At 48.0% G+C, this 19,428-nt stretch overlaps 1 protein-coding gene across 1 annotated transcript in view; it reads right to left on the bottom strand.

The window, feature by feature from the left end:
• The window catches only part of LOC146062844 (phospholipase B1, membrane-associated-like), a 109,525-nt gene that overhangs the window by 39,928 nt on the left and 50,169 nt on the right, over window positions 1-19,428 (bottom strand). The window contains exons 23-35 of the mRNA XM_083174850.1: window positions 17,966-18,031; window positions 17,276-17,376; window positions 17,096-17,177; window positions 15,772-15,876; window positions 11,117-11,212; window positions 10,755-10,826; window positions 9,206-9,271; window positions 7,703-7,763; window positions 7,532-7,590; window positions 4,637-4,710; window positions 4,007-4,050; window positions 2,318-2,426; window positions 266-317 (exon numbers count right to left, since the gene is read on the bottom strand). Of these exons, the coding sequence (XP_083030976.1) occupies window positions 266-317; window positions 2,318-2,426; window positions 4,007-4,050; window positions 4,637-4,710; window positions 7,532-7,590; window positions 7,703-7,763; window positions 9,206-9,271; window positions 10,755-10,826; window positions 11,117-11,212; window positions 15,772-15,876; window positions 17,096-17,177; window positions 17,276-17,376; window positions 17,966-18,031 (987 nt within the window). The remainder of the gene's footprint in view (window positions 1-265; window positions 318-2,317; window positions 2,427-4,006; window positions 4,051-4,636; window positions 4,711-7,531; window positions 7,591-7,702; window positions 7,764-9,205; window positions 9,272-10,754; window positions 10,827-11,116; window positions 11,213-15,771; window positions 15,877-17,095; window positions 17,178-17,275; window positions 17,377-17,965; window positions 18,032-19,428) is intronic.

The raw sequence follows: 19,428 nt of genomic DNA, 5'->3' as shown, positions 1-19,428 counted from the left end.
AGGGAATGCTGCCAGCAGGGTCAGGGGTCTCTGCCCTGCTATACGCTTAAGCGAGCTGTCACTCAGGGTGACGCCTAGCTACGTTGCTGCAAGGGGACAAGGCAGACTGTGAGCCTTACACTAGACAGTGTATGGAGACAGGCGCTGAGCGCTACAATCTAACAATAATTTGTAGGGGAGGGGCTCAAAGGAAGTAGCCTGCATTTGGTCCCCCTTGGGTGTTTATATGCCCCTTCGCCAATGCCGAATTCTATGAGTGCCTCACCTTGTCTTGGCTCATCTGGTCAATCAGGGCTCGGACTTGGGTGAGCATATCACTGTAACACAGGACATGAGGTAACGTCAGTGACTGACACTTTTCGAGAACACAAATAACTCAAAAACATTACTTATTTACTAATAAAACAATCCCCAAAAATGGAGTGAGAGCCAAATGGTGCTTCTGTAACTTGCTCAGTGGTTCTACTAAACAAAAAACAAAAGATTTGGTGCTAACACTAGTGGTTGGGAATCTGTGCTCTCCAGTGCACTAGTGACATCACAGATAGCAATAGTCGGCTGTTCCTAGGCAGCGGCCTACTCCTCCAGAGGGATCCAGGGTGACTCCGCACCAGACTATGCATATAGGAACCTCCAATAGACCTATCATACAGAGTATTCTCCTCCGTATCAGAACGTGATGGTGATATTGAATCCTTATAATTTACAAATTAAGGATATGGACAAAACAATCCAGTGCAAAAATATTACAACAGGGCGCTTATTAAATAATATTCATTGCATATATACTAGATAACTGTGTCCCCAAAAAAGTGGATGGAGATAAAGTAGTAGCCAAATGACAGTTAGCAGCTTGTTGGTTGGCACTTTATCTCCATGTACTTTGGGCCTGATTCAGCATACATTTGCTGCCTATCGAGCCCATAAATGCCACCTGCCCCCAGCCCAAACATGCTGTAAACCGTATCCGTTCTATACACTGTGATCAGCTGAGCAATGAGATAAGACAGTTGGACAAAGTACAGGACTGTATGAGAGATCCTCACATGACCTGGTGCATTGTATTATCTCCTATAGATTAGCCTAGATCTGTGTGTATAACGCCGGGCGGAGTCAGAGTGACAGATCGGGGCTAATAGCCTATCAGCGCAGCACTTGCCGCGATCGCCCCTCCCCACCCATGTTGCCTCCCTTCACTGTAGTCTGCTCGCAGCCAGCCTACAGGCTGGACTCAGAGAAGAAGCCTGGCGAGGCCAGTAATAGGCATGCCCAGGGGGGAAACGCACGATGGGAGCTGCTTTCTCTGCTGCCTGCTTACCCCAGAGGATAGGCGGACACGGAGGACAGGCGGCTGCAGGACTGCGGCGGCACTTTCCCCAGCCATGAGACGCTGCCAGGGACACCACGCTAGGACACTGGAGGTCCACACCCGCACATTGGAGACGCTGGCGGGGACACCGTGCCACGCTGAGGACAGAGAGAAGGACCCAAGACAGGCGGCTGCATGAGACTGCATGGCTACTGGGCCGTGGAGAGGCGGCCTCCGGTATAGGGAGCCCAGAGCAGGGATGTGCGGGATGCAGGGATACATGGGAAGCAGAGTCAAGTCCCTGGGGATCAGGCAGTATTGATGTGAGGAGGGTGAGGTGTCCCTGGAGGCTTCTTGCAAGTGCACACCTGCTATGTTCTGAGGCTGCCCTTTATGCTCACAGCTGCACGATCCCCGCACCCGCTGCTCCACCACCTGCTGCCGCCCCGCACCTGCCACTCACCTATCACAGTATCCCCGCACATGGACCTCCACAACCTGCTGCACCTGCCCAGCAATGCAGAGAATCCATATAATACAAACCATATTTCACGCAATAAAGGCGTTCACAGGTTAAGGGGGTGGAGCCCCATACGATGGTGTGAAGAGCACCCGCAGGGCGCAATGAATCACCTAGTATTGTATATTTAATATCACACTTAAGGTGCGTACACACTGAGCAATTTCCCCCCTGCCAAGCGATTTTCACCGCTGTGAATGCCTTTCTGTAGCAGAACACTATGGAAAGCCGTTCAGTGTGCTGGTAAAACCGCCAGCGATGGAGCATCCATCAGCGCTCACCGCTCATTGCCTGGCCATACACACTGGGCAGCTTCTAAGCTGAAAGCTGCTCAAATGACAAAAGTGAGACATTAGTGACTAATTACATCTACGTTATCTGTATGAAAGACACAGGTGATAATTATACGATAGAGAAAAGGTGTCTACAGCAACATGTCTGCTAATAGTATCAATGTAATATTGATGGGTATAAAGGAGAACTCTTACTAGGCTTTGGCCCCAGGGACGGCTTCATTCAGGAACGAGTTGTGAGCGGCGCTACTTCCATTTTCCGTTGAGTATCCAGTGAGAAAAGGGTTGAACTCCAGAAGAATATCTTTAAAATAAAGAGAGACCCCGAGATAAGGACATCAACGCGTTTCGCTCAACCATTTAAAAGCTTATTTGCACCTTCTACGAAGACTCCTCCAGACCCTCTAAATTAGGACTGCATTTTATGTACCAGCTCTGGCCATTATCATCTCTACAGCTATGGATCCACAGTCAAAACCACTGTGAGTCACCTCGCTGAAGGACTGAAAGACCTCAATATCTAAGTACTGGTAAATATCCCTAACCGGAAATGGGCAATATGGACTGGGCCCCCCTCCCACCACTTAATGCCTGGCTCTCTTGGGGGGGCAGAGCAAAGCGCAGGCTCCCCCACTCCCCTTCCATTGTGCTGCCTGCGCTGAACGAAGCCCACTGCTCCTGGAGTGCAGACTTCTTCACCTCTGGACTTTGGCAGCCATTTAAAATATGGCACTGACTTGTAAGCCAATCTGGGCTTACAGTCCAGCAGCCAATCACACCGGCTGCCAGAGCGCGAGCTCTTATTGGCTCACCTGCCGGTGCTGCGTTTTAATTGGCTGCCAGCATCCGGAGGTGAAGAAGCCTGCACTCTGGGAGCAGTGAGCTTCATTCAATGCAGGCAGCACAGCATTGGCAGTCGGCGGGCAGAATGAGTGGCCTGTGCCCTTCCCTCTCTGTAGGCGGCAACCCGGGGAGTGGTGCCTAAAAATGCAGATGGCCCGGTCGTGTGGAAGGAAGGCTACGGATGTCACCACCAGCCTTGATCTCCCCATGGCCATCGCAGCATTCAGTAAGTCTACACTTACTCGCCGCTGCGAACAGGTGGAAAACCGTTTGACGGTGAGTGATTGCGAATGGTTTCCCCCCTGTGTGCACGGCTGTGATTGTATTTGCAGCCGTGCACAGGGACAGGGAATTGTTGATACATTGGGCAGTTTTGCATCCCCAAAATAACCTATGGTGGATGCGGCCAGCGGCGGTGCAGGAGGGATCACATCAGGGATCTGAGATTCCTGCTGCGGTCTCTTCCTGATACATTCAGGTGATACTTAATATTTGCGGCTTACCCCTGCGCCATTCAACCAGACTTATTTATGTTTGTGGCCCTTGGATATGACACAGATTAGCTATGCCCCATAAGGTGGATAAAGGATAGCACTGAAACCAAAGTGCAATGAAAATAATAGTATTAAGCGATGTATTTAGCAAAAGTTGCAGTAGGGCGAGTGACAATGGTGCATTAGAGCTGTCTGAAGGGAGAGACTATAAAATCGCACAATAATTAGGCAGAATGTTGGCGACACTTTTTATAACATTGTTTATCTGGCTGTAATCACACCGCTTGGAGACATATCTATATGCTCAGCCGCCTCTGCTCTATACTTACATAGCACAATGGGTTCTCATACATTACACGTTACCGATTAAATGCCATATAAATAGACTGAATAGCATTACCTAGCAGTAACGTACAGCAGTATTATTGCACCGTCAGCATAAACCGACCAGTAAAATATAAATAGATTAAATGTCATCAATAGATCGCTCCGGTGCGCCAATTAAAGGACTTATTGTTTTATTTCAGCGGAATTGTTTTCTTCTTACTTGGTAAGGTAGTGACCTGGTCCAGAGTAGAATCGCCGCCAATGCTGGAATACATAGGAATAGTAAGATATTATTACCGCTGTTATTATGGTTACATACGGCCGGGCGCTGCCAACTACTTTTGGTGCCTTATAAATAAAACGTAATAAAAATATTTCAAGATAATGCCCAGGTTATGTGAGAGTGTCATTATGTCATTATGCACTAATGTGTCTGCCTGGTCCCCAAAATGAGCTGAGCTGCAGCAGCCAGGTGAAAATGAGGCTTATTACAGAGGTTGGCGGCTGACCACAATTACTGATACAGTAGGTGGTGGTCATCTGTCAACTGTCTCTAGACTGATCCAGTTTCACTGTACCATTCTCACAGGCCACTTTCAGGCCAATTTTAGTCCTCTTTGTCATCGTTGCCAAAACTGGCGCCTGTGTGACACCCCAAAAGTATATCCTCTCATAGGGTAGGATGGGCAAGATATGGAGGCTGAGGAGACTAGGTAATGACGTATGTGTCAGATTTGTTACTTTCACATTGCTGCTGTCACATCTTCTGTATTCTTCATTCTTTACTAAGGAGCCTAATTGTAATTCTGAGATACATTCAGCTGTCGGCTGAGACCCCGTCCTATTTTACCTCCAGGATAAACCGCGGTACTGTCTGAGCACATCCATTACATCTTCTGGAGACGACCCAATTCCGTTCCCGGCCTGAAATGTAGTTCCAGAAAGAGGACATTATATTATGCATTAGAAATGGGCTCTACATAAGACCAGTACACAGGACTCGCCTAATTAACCTTGTAGGAACATTTGTGGCAGAAAGGGATGAGTATAAAGGCCCTTATTCTAGTTTAATTGGTCGGATGCGTATTTTTGGACAGGAACCGAGTGTTCTTAGCCCCGCCTTCCGTACGGATCGCTCACACCGTCCGAATGCGGTAAGACGCCGACCGAATGGACCGCGAGTGGATTTTTTTCATGTGAACACCTCCTCCATCTGTGGGAACCTCCCCCATCATTCGCTGGTCGCCGACCATCGACTGCTGGGCCGAGTGGTCACACAGCACCGAGTGCTCCAGACCACTCGGGCATTTCTCCGTATGAAAGCAGGGATATGGGCGGGCAGCTGGCATCCGGCTATGTCATATGTCCGCCCCCCACACGTGCGTCACGGCCGGATTACCTTATGTATGCCCAGCGTTTCCTTGGGAACGCCCATGAAACGCGGGGCGTACGCATATGGTAATGAGCCCAAACAGCCCTTCACGCCCCTATCCACCCCTATTCAGATTGTTCCAACCGATCGTTTTCTGTACAGAATTCACGCCGTATTCAGATGTGCACGGCGTTCGCACATGTGCAGATACGTCTCTGCACATGCGCAAACACCAACCATCGGCCATCCGTCCACATTCGGAGCCATCCGACTCAATCAGAATAAGGGCCAAAGAGCAAAGTACAATCCTATTTCCACAGCCTGCCTACATTTTGACCAGGATCTTATTCTAGTTATGTTCTAAAATACATCTCAATCAAACCTTAATAATTTTACTACGGAAATGAGTAGATTTCATGACAGTCTGCAATTCATGAATCAAAATTGTGCACGTTAATCATTTCATTCCATTGGGTTTTGAATGAGATAAATGCAATTATCTGTATGTAAGGAGGCTGAAGTCACCTAAGATAATATCTACCCAACGGATCAAGCTTGGCCAACTCTGCCACAATCAACTCACTTACTTCTCACCTCACCATGCTCCTTGTTCCCGCACAGTCCATGACTTTGCCAATCACTCCAAAGGGAAAGTCTACACCATCTGCCAAGAAATCTCTGCTCATTGAATCCAACACCTACCCGTCTTCAATTCACCTACTGTAACCACCACACCTCTATCCGTCCTGTTACTGAGGACGTGGTCTCAGTCCTCCTTTCTTTTCTCACTCAACATGCCTCCCTAATCCATTCCCTCAAAACTCTTCTGCTCGCTACTCCCGGTGCTTACCGGCACCTAGATCACCTTCAACCAGTCCATCTCCCCGCCACTTTACCTCATCATATACTCATCTCTCCTGTCTTTAAGAAACCAACTCTCAACCATACCAGCCCATTTGTCTCCTGCGTTTTGCCCTAAATTTTCCTCCAATTTACTCTCCATCCTCATTCTCTATTTAGTAATCCTGCTTTTCCACTTCAACGGGACTCCTCTCACCAAATTACTTTGGTACTTTTTCCAAACTCATCCTCCATGATCTTTCTGCCAACTTCTGTACAGATGAGTATCATTATCACCTTTATTTTTTATATATAGGGTACTGTAGATTCTGTAGAGCATGATAATCCTCATTGTACAGATATGTCATACATGACTGTGAAAACCTAATAACATGCACACATTTAATAACATATATATAGTATGGATGGTTGGAGGTAGGCGTGTAAGGGAAAGTGAGTGTTTCAGAGACTGTTGACTGCAGGAGGCTCTAGAGCAGTGGTTCCCAACCCTGGTCCTCAAGTACCCCCAACAGTGCACGTTTTCCAGGTCACCCGGCAGGTGCACTCATTATTCAGGCACATTTGAAAAGATCCACAGGTGGAGCTAATGATAGCACTTGTGATTATGTGTGGAGACCTGCAAAACATGCACTGTTGGGGGTACTTGAGGACCAGGGTTGAGAACCACTGCTCTAGAGGGTTGAGGCAAAGAGCTCCATAAGTGGTGAGATAAGTCCTGGAGATAGCAGTGGGACACCCCCACTTTCTCCTTAATACCATTCCCACAGTTGTCTCTATATCTGGCATATCCACCACCACCAACTTGGCCTTACTTCCTCCATCAGTTGGAGTCCATATAGATCAGAAGTGGCCAAACCAGTCCTCGAGATCTACCAACGGTCCACGCTTTCCAAATCACCTGGCTAGTCCTCTCCTCTCTTGTATCCTGTTTGACATCGCCCCTCTGATTTCTCCATGACCAAACATGATTTCTCCATGACCAAACTTTAGCTAATCCTCTTACCCCATCCAAGAGTCACTATTCTTTCTCTAGTCCACTCCACCTTCAGCTTCGCTCCACACACCCTGGGGGTTTATTCTGGTTGATTCGCAAGGCTGCAGCCTTGCGAGTTCACTAAACCCAGCCTTGCAAATGTTTGACTGAGGCCACCCATTCGCAAGGGTGACTCGCTCGCAGGGGTTTGCGAATGGATGTTATGCAGTAACATCTATTCACATTGCAGGGGGAACCTCCCACATGTTTTGATGGTTGCCAACCATAAAGTAACATTATATAAATGAGGCAGTTCAAATCTGGCAGAGTTGCACTGAACAGTAGACTCCTGTGTCTCTGTAATGCACAATAATGTTCTGGGAAAGTATCTAGTAAGTCTACAGTAGATGTATAAACATTCCATACATTTATTTTCGGGAGCAGTCATGTGATTCTTGTATGGATTCAGACAAATTTCCTTCATACTGCTACAATAGCTAATTTCTCCTTCACTCCTCAGCTGCACTACAAAGACTTACGGTCAGTGAGTCACCAACAGCCGCGACGATGGTAATGTCCCCCGGCCTCAGCGCATGCACTACAACAGAATAAGGACGGGGTTTTAGGAGATGATAAAGGAAACTATAGAGGCGATAGAGAGGATTCTCTACAAGAAAGCATTTACATATAGGGGTGCGTTTGTGCATTACCGGAGGTGGGTTTCACAGGTGACGGAGAGCGGTCCGCACAGGTAAGTGTGCTCCCATGCACCTACAACACAGTAAATAAAATGCTGAGTGAACTGTATGTACATAGTGGAGATACACTGTGACCATTATACCAGTCCTGATAACTAATCACAGAGCTCATCATTACTAAGATGTGAATTCTACTTCACATGTGATGTTGCTATGGGCAACAAATCAGAATCTACTGCTTATTTATTTAGCACCCTCTAGAAGATAATAGGATCTGATTGGTTGCCGATAGCAATATCACATGTGAAGTAGAATACACATCTTAGTAAGTTTCCCCCTTAGAGCCATAAAAACCAGGTGTGGATTATTAGGTAGACAGTGTCTAAGTAGATAGTCAACAGGTCTACCCCAAAAGGTCAACATTCAATAGGGTGACAGGGTCAAAAAAAATCATGAAAAACTCATGTCGACCTTGTCATGTGTCTACCTTTTTCTGTATGTTGACATTTTGCATGTCGACATTTTGGGGTAGAACTATTGACTATCTAGGCACTGCAGATCTATCAGCCGCAACAATATAAAAAAACATATACAGAGCCTGGTTCATGGCCGCGCATAATGCTGCTGTTCATGCAGTTGTGCGATTTCCCCTGAATCAGCCCCAAAATTGTGAATAGCAAAACATATTGGGTAGGGATCATAGGGTCGACATACATTAGGTCGATCACTAGGTCAACAGCGCTTAGGTCGACACATAAAATAGGTTGACACGGCTAAGGTCAACAGGGTCGGAGAGGAATTAGGTTGGCAATGTGAAGGTCGACATGAGTCATGTCAACCTATTTTGTGTGTCGACCTAAGCCCTATTGACCTTTAGTGGTGGACCTAATGTATGTCGACTTTCAAAGTGTTGACAGAGCATCCGTATCCCGTGTCGTTATATATCTTCCTACACCGTAGTCTGTGATGCTGACTTTGGGGCAGATGTATTAGGCCTGGTGAAGTGATAAAGAGATAAGGTGAAAGGAGTCAACGCAGCTGCAGCCAATCAGCTCCTTACTGTCAAGTTACAGGCTGGGATTGAAAATGAAAGTCAGGAGCTGATTGGCTGCTGCGTTATCACCTTCCGCTTTATCACTTCACCTGGTTTAATACATCTGCCCCATTGTTTCCTATCCGTTGGTGGTGTGTGCTATATCTCACAGACAATGTCTAAGTCGACGTGAGTCAACAGATCGACCTCAAAAGTCGACACGCGCAAGGCCCACACTGAAAAACACAGCCACAGAAGCGATATCGACGGCTTTCAAATAACTGATTGAAACGCGCAGAGTAGGAGGAGAGGTGCCCTTTTGGGAGCAGGAGCCCCGCCACACTCCATTGCCTCCCAGAGTTACGCCTCTGCGCAAGTGTCCCTCTTTCACTGCCACCATTGTTGATAGGTATGGTATCCATCTGTTCTCAAGCAGGGAGATTTCACCTGAATGTAATACATAGTATATAGAGAGTACTTACAGGATCCGGTGTAACGGAGGGGTAAGTATAGTTACTGTTCCGTGCAGTCTTCAGATAAGGGTCATTCTAAAGGAAATAAAGAGAAGCCAGTACAGTGTGTAGTAGGATGATATTTGCAGAGAGGGGGAACTTCACTAAAGTAGGTAATAGTAGATATATACAGATATATACAACACAGGGGGCACATGAATTATGTATCAAAGCTGTCAGAAGTAAACAGATCCCAATGTACCAACCAATCATTTTTCAAGCACAGGGCGAGATGTACTAAGCTTGAAAAGTGCTAAAAAGGAGAGTGATAAACCACCAACTAGGGTGGCCAATCCTGGGATCGGCGGGATCCCGGGATTTGGCCTCAAAAAGTCTGGCATACTCCAATCCCGGGATTTCGGGATAAGACTGCGCATGTGCAGCACTCGCTCAGACACTGCCCGGCTGTTCCCGAATCCTGACCCCTGTGTGCGGCCTGCGTAGCGTGACAGTAGAGGTCACGCTGCGCAGGCCACACCGCCCAGTCTGATGCTGCCTTCTCCTGTGCCCGCCCCCTTCCACTCTCCTCCGCACACCCGCCTCTGCTCCTCTGCCCGCCTGCCTGCCTCCTTTCCGGCCTGCCTCTTCTCCGGCTGCTGTACTGTCTGCTAAGGAGGAGGTGCACGAGCCTGGAGGCACCGTGCACCTCTGAATCCACTCCACTCCCGGCCGCCCGCTAATGTAAGTAAATGTGCGGGTCGGCCGGTGTGGGGGTGGGTATGAGACACACCTGACACAACTAGGGATGCCAATCCCGGGATTGAGCATTTATCAATGCCGGATCTCAGGATTGAAAAAATGCCCCCGGATTGGCATCTCTACCACCAACCAATCAGCTCCTACCTGCAGAGCTGGCGCCACCACTAGGCAGCTTTAGGCATTTGCCTGGGGCGCCGGCCACTAGAGGGTGGCCCTTTCGAGCAGGTCAGTGCCGCGGTGCCAGGTCAGCACTGGCGCCAGGAGCCCCGTGTGACTCGGCGGTGCTGACGCATCCATCCCCCCAGAGCAGGACGGCAGCGGCCCACCCATACAACACGGCGGCCGCATCCACCCCCAATCCCCCCCCCCTGCCCGGAGAAGGTTGGCGAAACCCCCCCCCCCCCGTGCAACTCGGCGGCCGCATCCAACCCCCTCGGACAGGTCAGCAGACATCGCTTGCACCGGCCCTGCCTACCTGTAATTTTTTCAAACAAAGCCTGTGCCATGGCAGTTAGGAGCTGATCGGCTAGCGGTTTATCACTCTCCATTTTATCACCTTTCAAGCTTAGTACATCTGGCTCACAACCTGGCAGGTAGCACATGCCCAATTCCCCCACCATAACAGCGGCAACTTATGCCCATTCATACCTGCCTACAGGTGGGTGGTGAAGGAGGTAGGGCTGGTCACTAGGACCTGCCCTTTTGCAGAGAACATGCCGTGATTGGACCAGATTGCATAGGGGTGGGGCTAAAATGATGTGCAGCTTTATCTCCTCACGCCCACTTCACCATGGTCACCCATGTAATCATCACCTCTTACCTGGGGGGGGCACTCTATTTTGATATCGTCACCAAGTGCCTGGTTATTGGTCTTCTGGCCGACAGGTTCAAACTAGGAAAATACATAAAACATGTTACTATAGTAGGTGACTGTGGGGGGAGATGTCCCAAGCATTGGAAAGAGATAGAGGGAGGAAGGTGCCCAAAACAACTACTTTATCACTCTCCAAGGCTTGATACATACATGGCATAAGTATGTGCACAATATAAAAGGATTTGGGGTTTGCCTTGGGCTGATGTTAGGGCAGGGGTTATGCCTAAAGCTCAGCATGGGGAACCAGTTCCAGTGATGTAGAATCAGATGGAAGTGGGTCCAGGATGGAGACGATACCATGAACTCACCATGTTTTTCCACAGGCCACGTGCGCCTTGGGCGTGGGCTTTCTCTGCAAAATGGAAGCAGTCTGGAGCCATAAAGGATCTGTCGGGAACTCCGTCCTACACATAAGACATAAACAAACTGATCTCAATTTTCTGGCGGTCTCCAGGAAGGTGGCCCAGTAGGGGGCAGTGCTTGGAGCGTGGCTTGAAATAAGGGTCGGTGCGGTTTGTAATGCGGAAATAGGGGGCTGGGCGGGGGAGTGGCTGCAAGATTGCATCACTGTGGCCACACACTCGGCAATCGGCGTGGCAATGATGATGGTATTCAGTGTGAAACTGCCAGGTCAGCTCACTTCAACCGGGTCTGGGAGACTTCCTCAATCTACCAGGGGGCTGGGAGTACCACCTGATTTTCTGGAACCTCCCACCCATACTGGGAGTGTAGGCAAGTATACAGTTGGCTTTCATACCCAATGACAGTAGATTGGTCCTAGCAATGTAGGATAAGAAAGAGTGGGAGATGGAGCATGTGAATCAAACAGAGTTTATTTGTTTATTTAAATAAATGGTGTAAAAAGTCAATGTGAATTCCTGGAGTGGTACTCTACAGGTGTGCCCATGCACTGTGACTTACTTAAAGCCCCTGGGGGAATGAGGGTGTCAACATACCCCTTTTTACCATAAACCAGTGGTGGGGCTTATGTCTTTCAGCGAGTGTTTGCAGTGAATGTCCCGGGGCTGATCAGCGGTGAAAGTCTGGCACTTAGGAGTGCTTGTAGGTCAGTGAGGAGATTAGTGACTAACTATGTGTTTAAGGTCAAAAGATGTTTTTTTTTTAGGCAAGGAGCGGCGTCCCACTACCTTGCCTCTTACCCTGTCCGTGAAACGCGTTGGCAACCCAGTCAATGTCAATGGGTATGAATACATCTAACAGCCACTGTATAGTGTGTATAGTGTATATTGGGGGCTATTCCACACAGCTCGGTAAGCAGCGGTCATTGGCTGCTTACCGAGCAGTTAAACACTGCCCCCCCTGCTGCCAAATCCCCTTGGTACCATGCGCCCCAGTGGCAAACGCAGGATTTTCAGAAGGGGGTTTCCAGAGGGGCGGAGCAATGCACGTAGATGGACACTTAGGTGACCCAGTATATGCCGGGTCAGTTAAAGTATTATAGATAGACCAAATGTATATAAATAATAATAATAATAAAAAAAAATACATATATATATATATATATATATATATATACACATATATACATATATATATATATACATATATATATATATATATATATATATATATATATATATACACAGGGGCATCAACAGCAGTGTAGACCCCTGGACATAGCAATGTATTGGGGCACTTACCGATCCTCCAGCGGTAGGGGTGGGGGAAGCTTTGATGTCCCCCGGGTGGTAGGGGGTATTATATCAAACGCTCAGCATGTAGGGCCTGGATCAGTAATTTCCACTAATTACAGATTTACTGCACAGATGGTGGGAGATGGGGTGGGAGAAGGGGGCATTGGGCTGAATGAAGGGGCCCTGATACATAACTTCCAGGGTGGTAGAGGATGTATGATACGCAGAGGAGGGGTGTATAGTGGAGTGGGCTTATTATTCATAATTTTCTGGTGGGAGGACAGCTTGCTTGACTGCAGATATCTCCAGTTCCCAAAAATAGATTTCTTAGATTTTAATGGAATTAAAAACTAAAGAATCCCACCTACCAAATGGTATTGGGGACTAGGGGATCAGAGTTCAGGAGGCAGAGCAATCTGCCAACGAGTATATAAAACTACATACCAGGTGTGTGGAGCTGGAGCAGTAACCAGTTGTTGGAAGGCTGATATCTCTGGTTCTGGGAACAGTAGAGACAAGCTACTAGTGTCCATCAAAGGGAGAGAGTCCCAGCTTTTGGAATATACCCTCAGAAAAACTCTAATTCAGGCAGAACCTGAAATATCTGACTGGGAAGAGCAATTAACAGGCTTGGATGGGGACCACTGCGTTGAAGTCAGATATCTCCAGTTCCCAAGGGCCGATTTTTAAAATTCTTGTACCCATGGAAAGAGGGGACCCTCAGCTTTCATACTAGGGTCCTTAGACTTCTGGAGGGGTTTCTGGGTACTCAGAAACCCCCCCTGCGTGCGCTACTGCGCCCCGGCACACAGGAGAGTGGCACCTGCCCGTGCTGTCTGCAGGAGCTCCAGCTCACAGGAGAGCGTCACCTGCCCGTGCTGTCTGCAGGAGCCCCGGCTCACAGGAGAGCGCTGCTGCCCACGCTGTATGCACGAGCTGGAGCTGTGATACTTGCCGGATCTCAGGAGAGGAGGAGACTGGCGGCTGCTTGCACCTCTTTTGGGAAACCCAGCATTTTTTCTTTCCCCCTGCTCGATTTCTCTCCCCTGCTCCCCCTCTCTCATCTCTTTTTTTCCCCTGTCTCTTCACTTTCTCTCAACCATCTCTCGCTCCCCTGTCTCACCTCTACCTTATATATCTCTCTATTCTAGACTATCCCTAGTCTCTCTTTCTCTCTCCTCCCCTCCTCTTTCCCCACACTTCCCTCTCTTGCAGTCTCTCACTCTCTCTTTCTCTGCCCCTACCTGAAACGTCTCACTCATTACCTGCCTTTAACCCACTCAGTCCCCCTCTCTCCCCTTTCTCTCACTGGAACCCTTTCTCAATCCCTGTCTCTCCCTGACACCCTCTCTCACTCCCTATCTCTGCCCGTTTCTACCCCTGACACCCTCTCTCACTCCCTATCTCTACCCGTTTCTATCCCTGACATCCTCTCTCACTCCCTATCTCTGCCTGTTTCTATCCCTGACACCCTCTCTCACTCCCATTCACTCCCCCATTCTCTCCCTCTCACTGACAAGCTCTTTCACTCCCTATCTCTGCCCATTTCTATCCCTGACACCTTCTCTCTGACTCCCAGTCACTCCCCCTTTCTCTCCCTGACAAGCTCTCTCACTCCATGTCTCTGCCCCTTTCATAGGCGTGCGCACATTGAGTGTTAAGGGTGCACAGGCACCCCCTAATGCTGTGCCCCCACCCCACACTTATTGCTACTAGTAATACCAGCAATACCTTTTACCAAAGACTTTTGCTTTTTAGACCTGTATTCCATTAAAATAAGCACCCATCAATCAATTATGTGTGTTTTGCATTATTAATTGTATTACACCATTGTCATATCACTACATGGCTGTGTCATCCAGATATGATTTTGACTTTATTTGCATGTACAGTTACACAGAGTAATTAGAAGATTAAAACTGAAATAGGCATGATATAATGGTGTGGCTGAGAGACGTTTTATATTGTAGTGAGTGCACGCCTGATTGGCGGTGTTAGACATGCCCAATGGTGGTGTTAGACATGCCCAATAGGTGGTGCTAGGCACACCGCTTTGACAGTGCACCCCCTAATAAAATGTGCTGCGCACGCCTATGGCCCCTTTCTATCCCTGACACACTCTTTCACTCCCTGTCTCTGCTTTTTTCTCTCCTTTATACCCTTTCCCACTCCAGGTCTCTCCCCCTTTCTCTCCCTGACAACCTCTCTCACTCCCTGTCTCTCCCTAACACCCTCTCCCACTCCCTGTCTCACCCCCATCCTCTCACTTACACCCTTTCTCACTCTGTCTATCCAACTTTCTCTCCCTTACACCCTCTATCACTCCCTTTCTCTCCCTTATTCTCTTCCTTACAGCCTTTCTCACTCTGTATTTCCCTCTTTCTCTCTACTACATCCTCTCACTCCCTGTATCTCCCCCTTTCTCTCACTGACACCCTCGCTCACTCCCTGTCTCTGCCCCTTTCTCTCCCTTACACCCTCTATCACTCCTTGTCTATCCCCTTTCTCTCCCTTACACCATCTTTCACTCCCTGTATCTCCCCCTTTCTCTCCCTTACACCCTCGCTCACTCCCTGTCTCTCCCCCTTTCTCTCCCTTACACCATCTTTCACTCCCTGTCTCTCCCCCTTTCTCCCTTACAGCCTCTCTCACTCCCTGTCTCTTCCACTTTCTCTCCATTACACCCTCGCTCACTCCCTGTCTCTCCCCCTTTCTCTCCCTTACACCATCTTTCACTCCGTCTCTCCCCCTTTCTCCCTTACAGCCTCTCTCTCCACCTTTCTCTCCTATACACTCTCTCTACCTTTCTGTCTCTCTTGTCAGTTGTGTTAGAGGAGGGCCCCTTTAAAAATTTTGTTATGGGGACCACAAAGTACTTGTTACACCACCGAGGTGGCCCCATAGGTACGTTGGCCTACCAGGAATCTTTCCTGTGAGGTCTATGGCGAATCCACCCCTGGCCTAGGGGCAGAGAAAGCTGTGCAAAAGCCCCAATTCCCATCCAAGCCCTGTGATTCCACAGTTGTAGCTGGCATTATTATCACAGGGCTCACTGCGATTGTTTTCACATTTTTATAAAGCAAATTTGATCAGATCACATTTACCATTATAAGTATAGGAAATTTGGAAGGGTTTGGAGCAGTTTTTCATGAAAACAGAAACAAAAGCCCTTTAATGCATTCAGGTGATACTAAGATAATGCAAAAAGGGTATGGAAACAACCCTTTTCACATTATTTTAGCAAAAATAATGTTATTAAATGGACCAGTGAATCCTGTTACCTGGTATGTTAAATGTGGGCTGTTTACCTCATTCCTTGGTATCTGGAGATGCTCCAAAAATGGTTGAACGACAACGGTGAAATCGTCCTTTGTATCATACAGTCCGCTTTCCACCAGCTGGCGGGTCTTGTCCTGAAAATTAATAGAACACTTTGCATTACACTGGCCGTCATTGACCTGCTACCTCCCAGAAAGCCTATGGCACTTGCTGGCGGGCAGGGCCGGTGTAAGGATTCTCTGCACCGCAGGCAAAACTTCAACATTCTGCCATTCCTGCAATGGGTCTTGCGAATAGCTGGCCCAGGTGCAAACATATAATTTGGGGCCCCTCCTACACTCCATCCCAAGTTCACTAAATGCACACTGTCATGTCCAAAGACATATGTGTTGCATATGCTGTTAAGTTTTTGTCATGTTACTATTGCAAAACTTTGCATCTTGTAAAAAATGTCCCTCCTGATTTCCTGTACCTGGGCTCTGATGTCATTAGCCCTGCCTTTCTTCCTATCTCTAGCTGTAATTGCTAAATTGTAGTGGGCTAAAAGACCTTCCACACCCAGGGGGAGGAGCAAGGCCAGGGGGCTTGCTCCTACACTATCCACGCCACCACTGGCTGCCTTTAGTAACCAGGTGGCGAGTGAAGCGAGCGTTTGTGCCTGAAGCGAGCCCACAAGGGTCCATTTGGGTCCCTTGTTCCAACCTTGTGCCTCCTCTCTCCGCCCCCTCTCCTCCCCTGTCATGTGACAAGGTCCCTTAGCCCAGTTGATTTTAGACCTAACCCCTGGTGTAAGTACTGGTTCAATACAGACATACACAGATGAACTGTCTTAGAAGCCTTACACTTACAGTCTGTTTATTGAGTCAGAATACACACAGCAGTGGGTGGCAGCAGTGGGCCCATCAGTCCTCAGGGGCCCTGGTGCAATACACCAGTAGTATTTTCGCCTCTGGGTTTCAGTAACATTAACGGGGTATTTTCTGTAAAAAAAATACCCCGATCATGTGCCATGAATGCGCCACTGACATCGCCACCCCCGCCGGCACCTCCTTCCCAAACCACCCAAGAATGCAACCACCATCATTAGTACTGGCACTTGCAGCAGCCACAGCGCAAGTCATGGAAAACAGGGTGGGGTCACCAGAGGGGCGATGTCACAAGAGGGGTGGGGTTACCAGTGGGGCAGAGTCTCCACCCCCGAAGCCCATGGTAACCACATTGGCTGTTCTAGCAATAGTCAGCCACGGTCTGTAATTTGAATTTATCAATCCCTGTATTTCAGCCAAAATGTAGAAATCTCTAATGTTCTAACTGCCCTTACATGAAGTATCTCACAGCAGTTACTGTACTTACTTGGTACTGCTTGTTGAATGATCTAAGCATTGCAATTTCCACAGTTCCTTCAGCGTTATCCACCACACACCCACACAGTGCGCTGCACAAACACACAAAATACATTTTAAATATATCCATCCCACCCCCTTGAATAAAGAAGTGCTTTTAAAAAAGCTAGTCGCACGCCACGCAACTGACCTCATCATCCTTCGTGGACAGTAAGTTCTCTTATCATCGTACAGAGCTTTCAGTGTCAAAATGTCAAGGATGGTCACCAGGTTCACAAACATCCGAGGGACCTGTTGTGTAATATAAACATGGGGTTAACTCCAAAGTGTATGTTGCCCATAGCAACCAATCCATTTCCACCTATCATTTCACAGACTGTGCCAGATAAAGCACATAAGCTGAATGGTAGCTTTGGGACAGATGTATGAAGCAGTGATAACTAAGGGAGGAGAAGTGAGCCGGGGGAGAAGTGGCCCATGGGAACCAATCAGCTGCTCTGTATAATGTTATAGTATGCAAATTATAGATGTTACTTCAGTGCTGATTGGTTGCCATGAGTCACTTTTGGCTCACTTCTCCTATTGAATCACTGCTTCATACATCTGCATTATGCATAGCAGGGGTCCTACTGTGAATGTGTGTTCCACAAGGAACACTGGGAGGGATCCTATTGGATCCCTCCCAGGTAATGTTGTGAAGAGAAGCCCATAGGCTTCTATAAGGCAATGCCACCTATCATTGGCATTACAAATTGGGAACAAGTTCTGGTAAGTTTCGCACCCGGCGCTTGATGCATAGGGGGGAAATGCGGTCACACTTCAGAAATGGCATTTTCGAAGGTATGAAGGCATTTTTGTTGATGCGATTCCACCAATATACCTCTTTCTGCAGGTAGTCCAGGGTTTGCTTGATGTTGTAGACAAACTGCTCTGGAGAATTAGATATCTGTTGAAGATTAAAATAAATTAATTAGAATATGTTCCTCGGCTTTGAACAGGTGTTTTTCCTGGTTGAGCTGTGACAGTTTTTACTTTCACCTTGAGATGTGACAGTTTTTAGCCCACAAACCAGACTTGTCTACCCTCCCGGAATGACCAGGATCCGCACAAAAATTGGGTCCACCTCCTGCCCCCCTGGGAAGGTAGGCAAGTCTCCCGCTTGCTTACAAGAGCCCCTGCACCACCCCCTTCCCGCAGACTAAAATTCACAGGTCCGCAGGAGGCGGGCGGTGTTAATAGGATGCAATTAGAGACATTTTGCATAATTTAAGTCCCACCCCTATCCATGTACCCATGAATCAATCAGGGCATAAGTATGATGTGGGGGTGGAGCTTAATGACATCACTCTCATCCCCGCCCCCTCAACGTGTTGCCTCTTCGGGCTTCTCCTGGAGAGACAAAATTAAAACAAAAGTAGGCAAGTATGCCACAAACTCGCCACTCCCCCCCAGTCCCTATCTGCTCCTACCTCCAATCTCTGTCTTCAAAGCTCCCTCTCTCCAGCAAGTTTAAAACAGATCACTGTCCCTGCAAAAATGCTTTCACTTTCTGTTTTTACATCTTGTAGCCCACAAAGGAATCATTTAGGCCACTGGTTCTCCTCAACCTCGGTCCTCAAGGAGCCCCAGCAGTGCACGTTTTCCAGGTCATCCGGCAGGTGCACAGGTGCACTCATTATTCACTGATGCATTTTAAAAGATCACAGGTGGAGCTCATTAGTTCACCTGTGATTCTGTGTGGAGACCTGGAAAACATGGACTGTTGGGGGTCATTGAGGGCCGAGGTGGAGAACCACTGATTTAGGCCATCGAGTGGCCTCTAGTGGTAAGTAGCGATACTTCACCTCATAGATAATACATATAAATAATGGAAATGTTAATATTTTTATTTCAGTTATTCTTTTATCTTGTTATTTGTCATGGATGTCTGTTTTATCCTTACTTGTGCTCCAGGAGGTGGCGGGAGACCTCAAATTCTTTAGGTGGTATCCCGCACCCCTGGAAGAATGGACATGTTGCCACTTCGTAGGGAAGAATGCAGGATGAGGAGATTATATTTGGAGTATCAGCTAAGGATGGAAGGTGTGGGGCAAAATGATGCAAATCTCCATATTTAGCTCCACCGCTTCCTTGCAGAGCTGCGAATCGCAGCATTTTGTTGCTACTGGGATGGGGACTTGGGACGTGACAGCTCTGCCACCCAAGTAACCAGCAGTATCTCCTCTCTGAGCTTCTCCTAGATTGGAGACCACCTAACATGTAGGCAGTACAATATAGCCACTTTTTTTCTGATCATAACGAGTTCCCTGAGTCTAGCTGAAACAGGAGTGAAGCTGAAACTGG

The sequence above is a fragment of the Crinia signifera genome, chromosome 3 (genome assembly GCF_055691185.1).
Source record: "Crinia signifera chromosome 3, ASM5569118v1, whole genome shotgun sequence".
Classification (NCBI taxonomy): Eukaryota; Metazoa; Chordata; class Amphibia; order Anura; family Myobatrachidae; genus Crinia; species Crinia signifera.
Note: the sequence above shows the minus strand (reverse complement) of the source record. Positions and strands in the feature narration are given on the sequence as shown.